At 42.2% G+C, this 7,571-nt stretch overlaps 1 protein-coding gene across 1 annotated transcript; it reads left to right on the top strand.

The window, feature by feature from the left end:
- Positions 1 to 227: 227 nt before the first annotated feature.
- LOC100192653 (uncharacterized) lies at positions 228 to 3,315 on the top strand. The gene is made up of 3 exons (NM_001137865.1): positions 228 to 446; positions 579 to 1,449; positions 2,818 to 3,315. The coding sequence occupies exons 2-3, from the start codon at positions 596 to 598 to the stop codon at positions 2,987 to 2,989; spliced, it is 1,026 nt and encodes a 341-aa protein (NP_001131337.1). The 5' UTR covers positions 228 to 446; positions 579 to 595; the 3' UTR covers positions 2,990 to 3,315.
- The last annotated feature ends 4,256 nt before the right edge of the window (positions 3,316 to 7,571 follow it).

Here is a 7,571-nt window from a genome sequence, read left to right on the forward strand (position 1 = left end):
TAGTTTTTTAATAAAGTAATATAGATTTTGATTTTTTTCGTGGGCATGATTTTATTAAGATTACGCATGTAAACAAAACCTACGAATACGTCCAGAAAAACCCATTACTAAATATAAACTTCATCAAGCCCACAAGGGCCCAGAGAATGACGTAGCCAGCCAGCTCCTAAATCGGAGAGAACCAATGAAAGCAAACTGAATTTTCCTCCACACAGAGAAGAAGAAAAGAAAAGAGAAGGAACAATGAAGCATACCAAAACCCAATCAGAATCAGGGTGGGTAGGCGGAGGAAGGAAGGGGAAAGGCGACGAGCTGGTGACGACGAGGAGCAACTAGCGTCGCGAAGCCGCCGTGCCCCAGGCGAAGTCACAGGCCGCCGCAGCGGCGCCGGCGCCCACCCGATCCGCCGCCGCCGCCGACCTCGTGCTCACGCCTCCGGTCGGAAGGTATGGTCCCTGATGAATCCCTCCTGTTCCCCGCTCAAATTCACGCTCGCCGGGTTGAATCCGTCGCGCGCAGATCCGTTTATGTCTCGATTTGATTCCAAGCGCGTCGGCGTCTTCTTTCCCCATTTCCAGGAGGGTGTGTCAAACCCATGGAGCAGCCTGCCGCTCCCGATCGGAGCGATTTTCCCGCCGGGGAGTGCGAATGGCGGGAGGAGCTGCGGCAGCAGCAGTCTCAGGTGGACGCGCTGCGGGAGCGGCTCGTGGAGGCGAAGGTCGGGTTGCGGTGCTCCGAGGGCGATTCCCGGAAGGAGCTAGAACACCTGTGCCGCAGGGTGAAGACCATCGCCACGCTGCTGGCGTACCTCAAGTCCAAGGCGAGGATCATGGCGATACCGCACCTCGCGCACACCTCCTGCGGGATCAGGCAGCAGGATGGCGTCGGGTACGTCGACCGGCACGGGGTGCCGCTGGCGGACTGGCCTAAGGGCGCCGACCCTGCGCCCTGCGGGGGAGCTTCCGTTGACGGGACGGTGGCGGAGGGTGGTGCTCGTCCTGAGCATGGCGATGCCGTTGGAGGGGATGTGGATGTGGACGACATTCTCAAATCCATCCGCGTCGTGACGGATGTGATGGAGTCGCTTGTGAAGAGGGTGATTGTGGCCGAGTCCGAAGCTGCTAACGAGAAAGAAAAGGTGAGGATGGGGTTGGAAGAGATCAGGAGGAAGACGTTGCAGGTTGAGACTATGTCCGCCAAAGTCGAGGAGATGGAGAAGTTTGCCGTTGGCACGAACGGGATGTTGAATGAGATGAGGCAAAGGGTTGAGGATATGGTGCTGGAGACCACTCGGCAGAGACAGCGCGCTGCTGAAAATGAGGTGGAGCTTAGTCGGGTAAAGCATGATTTCGAGTCGCTGAGAACTTATGTTAGCACTCTGGTTAGTGTTAGAGAAACTCTTCTCTCATCAGAAAAGCAATTTGAGACAATGGAGAAACTCTTTGACAGGTAATTTTGCAACCATCAAGCTATGTGCAGTTATTGTTCTTTTTACGAGGGCATTGCCAAAGTTCCAATTTACCTGGAGAGAACAATCTAGAATTTGAAGAAACAGTCTGGTTGGATGACTTAAAATTATTTAATCCCATTTTTCATCAAGTAAAGTTTGAACAATGAATGTCTACTCTTTCATTACATAAAATTCCAGAAACATCACCATTATAGGGATTGGGTGTGATGCAGCTGCTACACAGGATGGTTTTACAGTTCCATCTTTGACAAAGCTGTGACTCTGTAGGCCTGGTGAATGTTAGGAGAACCAGCAATGACACTGCAATGAACTGTAGTTTTTTCCACATTAACAATGATGTCATATAATCTTGTTTTACATGAGTTCTTCCAGCCACCCAGAGGGCTTCGTTATGTTAGCAACTTCACCCTATTATTTGCTAAGTAGCAAATATCTCATTGTCTATATGGGCATATAACTCATAGCATCTTCAGCTGGCTTCTCTGCATCACACATATTCATCATTTTCTCCATGGTTATTAATTTCAGATGCATTTTTTTTGAGAATTTGCTAAATGTTGCTGCTTGCACTGGGTCCGGTTAATTATCATTAAATCTTTGAAAGTTGGATAAACTTTATACTCTTTGGTCTGATGGCCAACACCCAGAAAATATGTTGTTAAAATAAGGTAATGTGGTAGCACATCCAGTTCATCTTGCTCCACATTTTCTTTTATCGTAACAAGATTGCCCCACATTTCGAAAATGTACTGGTTCAAGGATCAAGAAGTCTAAAGGCATACACATTGAATGGTAGTGTAACAACCTGCTTTTACTGGTCTGCATCTGGATACAATAGAAATTACTGCTTTCTGAACCTGATAGATTTCAGTTTCTGAAGCTTCCTGGCTTCCTGCTACTCAAACAGTTGCAGAACTAGCCATCTAGTTGAGAAAAATGTATATGAGAGGTGAAGTCACGTTCTAGGAGAAAAGAAGAAAAGATCATGTGCTTCTTCATTGTCTTCTATCTATTTTCTTCTTTTTCTTGTTTGTTTTTGGTTCTTGATACATGTGTAGTCAGTTTGTTGTGGTGATAATTTCTCCAGAAAAGTCTGGTGAAATGCTCCTCTAACTCTCATGAAAGCAAGGCCCATGGACCATGGTATTGCTGCATGTGCATGAACACATTTGTAGATTTAGTGGAGAGCATGGGTACTTCGGGTAGTCTTCGAAACTGTTAGTCTTTACTTTACCAAGTCAAGTCAGTTTAGCAGTTGGCAGGCAAGTTTGTTTATATTCTGCGACATAGCATCCAAATTTTAACTATAACTGTACTCATTCTGAAGTCCTTGTCCCTGTGAACAGACTAGTAGCCAAGACTAACCAGCTTGAGAGTGAGAAAGCTCAGAAAGAAGCTGAAGTCCACAAAGTGATGGAGGAGAATGTGAGGCTACGCGCAATGCTTGACAAGAAGGAGGCGCAGCTCCAGGCGATGAGTGAGCAGTGCAAGTTTATGGCGCTGAATCACGACAACTAGCAGGCGATGGGCCTGAGGGCGGGGCCTCCGTTCTCGAATATTTGCCGCCCCCTAGTTCATTTTTGAACTAAATGCGACAAATAAAAAAGAACGGAGGTAGTACCTTACAAATTCCAGTTGTATTGCTGATTGTTGGTGATAGAGAAAGAAGAAAGAAAGAAAGAAGAGATGCCGTGGGATACATCTCATGCCGAGGCCTGAGTTCCAGGGGCTGTAATTCTTGGTGCAAACAATCGTTTCTTTAGGTGTGCTGCTACGCTGAACTGTAACTCTGACAAAAAAATTCATGATGAACAAGGTGTGTAGAATACCGATTCTTGGGCTTCTGAAGGCGCTTGCTCTGGGTTTCTTGGGACTCTTCTTGGGCTGGGTCTTGCTTCATCCTCCATTTCTCCTGCCCTGCTCTGGGTCTGGTCTGCTTGCTACAACTTATGGATTGTTTACTATCTGTATGCCCGTACGTTGTTACGGCGGCAACATATTATAATAAAATCCATTAATATGCAGAAACATTAATCATCATTCTACATATGTGCTCTCCACAAACGGATGTCAAGAAATAAAAAGGATGGGAAACAAAATCATCGACCAGCTAGTTCATACAAGCGAGTAGCGCTTTTCCGGTCAGCATCCTACTTTTTTCTAATCAATATTCCACCTTGTAAAATTCAATTTGGTTTTATAAAAAAGTATATTCAAGAAACAATTGAGCGGGCTCATCATAAGTCGATAAAACACGATTTTTTGGTGGCACATAGACATATAGTCGAAGTAAAAGAAGAAAAATGTAGCATGATCGCAAACTTGAAGAAAATATATTTTCAATGCAAAAAACATATGCATAAAGTCTCGTACCCGCGCGTTGCGACGGCATACGAATTATTTAATAAAATGTTAGTGTTTAATAATTTAAAGTTACATACTTGAATATATCAACTCACCCCAGTGTTCCTTTTAGAAACCCTTTTCAAAACCTGATTATCATCCCATAATTTTTGGAGCTCTAGCTCCCGCTGTACAGAATTCGCTCTCAGCTCAAATGTTGTTTTCAGGAGATCCACAGTGTGCTTGTATTTTCCATCTTCTTGTTTTTCACCTAGCAAGAGCAAACAAGCCAAACTCAATTCTACTACTTTGTTCCTGACAATAAAACCAGGACTGATTGGCAGAGCAGAGTATCAAATATCAACAGACTGCTTCACTTTTTTATCTAAAAAAAACAAATCAGATCAAAATTACGGGTATAACCAAGCAATGTTCTACCCTATACATGAAACTTCAGATATTCAGATTCTTTGAAATTGTTCAGACTTTAGACAAAAAGTAACTCTAATATAGCAGCTTCACACACCCATAGGTACATTGAAGCAGACAAGAAAAACATAAGAACAAAATTACTCTTCTTTTATAGTATAAGAACAGTTCCGTGCAACAAAACAAACACCAAAACCAATATGACATATGATGTTTATTATGACACTCTTATTGCTCAAATGGACAACAATATGAATATGCCGACAATGTACAAATGAACCTTAATTTAGGGGTGGCTACTTTCACAAACGATAGGGCAAGCTGTGCACATATACGATGGGCTGGATGTATCCGGAAACAATAGGAGAAGCCGAGCACCAGAGGAAGGTGACCATGTGACTTCTACTGCACAGGGGTGGCTGTCTCAAGCATGGAGAGCTAGCTTTTTCACTATGGAGGCCATGTACTTGCCCTGGTGCTCTGCAAGGGCAAGTTCAGTCTCACTGGGTTGTTTGCTGCCATCGCCAGCAAATACCCTCGCGCTATAGGGGTTGCCTCCTCTGATACCATCCATGTCGAACATGCCTGAACCAAAGGTGTAGCCAATTGGGACGAAAAGCATTCCATGGTGAGCTAGCTGGGTGATGGTCGTCCAACTACAATAAATAAAGCATGGTCACTGATCAGGAATAGCTTAGGCATGGTGAAAACAGATACTTCAATTCAGCTACAGAGATTATATCGAGAAAAATTACAAGTTGCAAACAAGTAGGGAGAATAAAATCAAGGCATAAGGATTCCAATGCTTTTAGAATTTAGATTCTTACATGATCACTATTCTCAGCCTTGTACAGAGAATTATGATTCTATAGGTATTATGTAACAACTTCGTACTAAAAGTAAGTGATGGTTATTATTTATGCTTTAAGATTTGTGCATTTTCTTTGCATAGTTTTTCCTTAAGCAGGCTATAAAAGCAATTAACAAGGTATACTTTAGCTCATTCAAGTGAAGAAACTTAAAAGCATACAAACTGGAACAATGAGCATTTACCTACAAGCAAAAACATCCAAAATCCCTTGAGAGAACAAGGGATAATGTTTTCAGCAAGTAGTAGTTTTAGTTAGGCTTGGTTTGGATACAGTTTTAGTTAGGCTTGGTTTGGATGCAAGAATTTAAAAATTGGCAATTTTAATTTCTCACAGGAATTTCTCAACCATGCATCTGTTTTAGTTCGTCCTGATCTTAAAGATCTTGAATTTACTGCCCATGCTTAGGACTGTACCACACACTGCAGTTTGATCCTAACGAAAAACTGCATTTGCTTTACACAGCTAAGTGACTCGTTTAATGAAAATAAGTTTCTCACTGGGATTTGACAGGAATGATCAATAGAAAGTGCAAAGCTTATGAACACATACAATGAAGAAGCAAACCTGAGCAGAATCATATATTAGTAGCAAAACAGGATCACTGCTTGGTACAGTCTCCCATATATCACCCAAAGTTCAACTCTCTTTGGTGAATCCTGCTGCTTGGGCTTCATCAAAAGATTTAGAACCTTTCCGAAGACCAGTCTAAAATAAAAACAATAGAATCAGAGATGCAAAGGCTGCTTATTGCTTTAGTAACATCGAGTCAACAAGAAATGAAGGAAAATATGATGGCCCTTTGAAGTCATGATTTAGAACCGTCCTCCTGCCTCTAACTCAGACGAACCGTCCTCCTAGCCCAAGTGCGGTTCGCGGCGGTCGCGCCTTGCGGTTGGCAGCGGGATGGCTAACGGGGTCGCGCCTTGCGGTTGGCGGCGGGATGGCAGGCGGGGTTCGCGGCGTACGGGTCGTGGCTTGCGGTTGGCGGCTGTCGGGGTTTGCGCGAATCGCTCGCGGGCGTGCGGGCGTTTGCGGCGAAGGTGGATTAGCGGGGGCAGTCTACACTGTCGTCTTAATATTTAGTACAGATAACCTAGATTAGGGCATCACGAGGGATGTTGCTTATTGTAAGCTACTAAAAGAACTAAGAATACAAACACATAATATTAAGTATAAGAAAAAACAATTACCATGCACATCAAGGCACTCATGCCATGGCTTGTCATATCTCACTCTTTGAATGCAGAGGAACCTCAAACAATATGGAGCAGCAAATACTCGTAGAAGGTTGAAAGAAGTTAAAAGTTGGTTAGAAGAGAAAATACACCAGCTAATTGCATAAGAGAAATCATTCCCAAGCATTAATTCTTTTAAAGACTGAACTACACTACATATAAGTGTTTGATTCTTTAAATCAAATATCTCATACTTGATTGTACGAATGTCACTTGTTACAGATATTATGATTGACCTAAAAATGTAATTAGTGATATAGCATATCATGTGTTTCCTGTATATAAGAAAATGGCTCTCAACCAAAGAATTAAAAAACTTACTTATCAGGGCTCTCAATCCAAACATTTGGTCTCTCCTTTGAGTTATTTGTAACGTCATAAAATTTTGGTGGTTTATTGGGGTACTCATTTTTCTTGATTAAAAAATAGCACAATATGATAGGTTGAGAAGAGACTTTAGTTCCTTAAGTGTAATAAATAGGTTTTTAAGCTTCAAGGAAACGTACTTAAACAAAATACTGAACCAATAAATATGAAACATAAGAATCAAAGTTGAATACCTGAAATAAGCCTTCAGTTTGGTCCATATTCTCCTTTGATTCTTTTGCCAGCAGCACTCCTTTGATCCTTTCACCAGCAGCACTCCTAGGTATGCCTTGAATATATCCACCATTACAGAAGGGTTGCAGAATTTTCAGAAACTACAAGCCAATTCTCATGTCACATTATCAGGGGCAGCAGTGCTTAAATGTCTTTGGTTGCCCAAGAGATGAATTTCAACCCTGTTAGAAGTTCAGTTCTCCTACTCCTCTAAGGTTTTGGTGTTGGATACACTAATGCCGCACCAGCTGAATTCACAAGAGAACAAAAAAACAATGAGATAATTAGGCATCATATCATGGGTATTACAATAGTAAGTATTAATCATCAATGGACAAAAATAGATAAGAGTCGATAGTCAGCTACAAGATTAACATTATAGGCTAACAAGAAGAAAATTGAATTATCTGAATGGTGATCAGATTATGTGAAGAACTAAATTTGTGAACTAAATATAAAACCCCCAAATTCCAAGAAACCCCCCAAATTCCAAGAAAAAAGGATACTACAAACAACAACTATTCAAAAATCAACTGCAAAAATTCTCTAAACATCAGGGCTATGGAAAACAACATGCAACTTGCATTTCCTGTTGTCAGTTTGACACTATGCTCTAGTAGA

The sequence above is a fragment of the Zea mays genome, chromosome 5 (genome assembly GCF_902167145.1).
Source record: "Zea mays cultivar B73 chromosome 5, Zm-B73-REFERENCE-NAM-5.0, whole genome shotgun sequence".
Taxonomy (NCBI): domain Eukaryota; kingdom Viridiplantae; phylum Streptophyta; class Magnoliopsida; order Poales; family Poaceae; genus Zea; species Zea mays.

Coding starts and splice junctions, on each gene's coding strand:
- LOC100192653 (NM_001137865.1), top strand. CDS start 596: ATGGAGCAGCCTGCCGCTCCCGATCGGAGCGATTTTCCCGCCGGGGAG. Junction 1,450..2,817: donor ATGGAGAAACTCTTTGACAG/GTAATTTTGCAA, acceptor CCCTGTGAACAG/ACTAGTAGCCAAGACTAACC.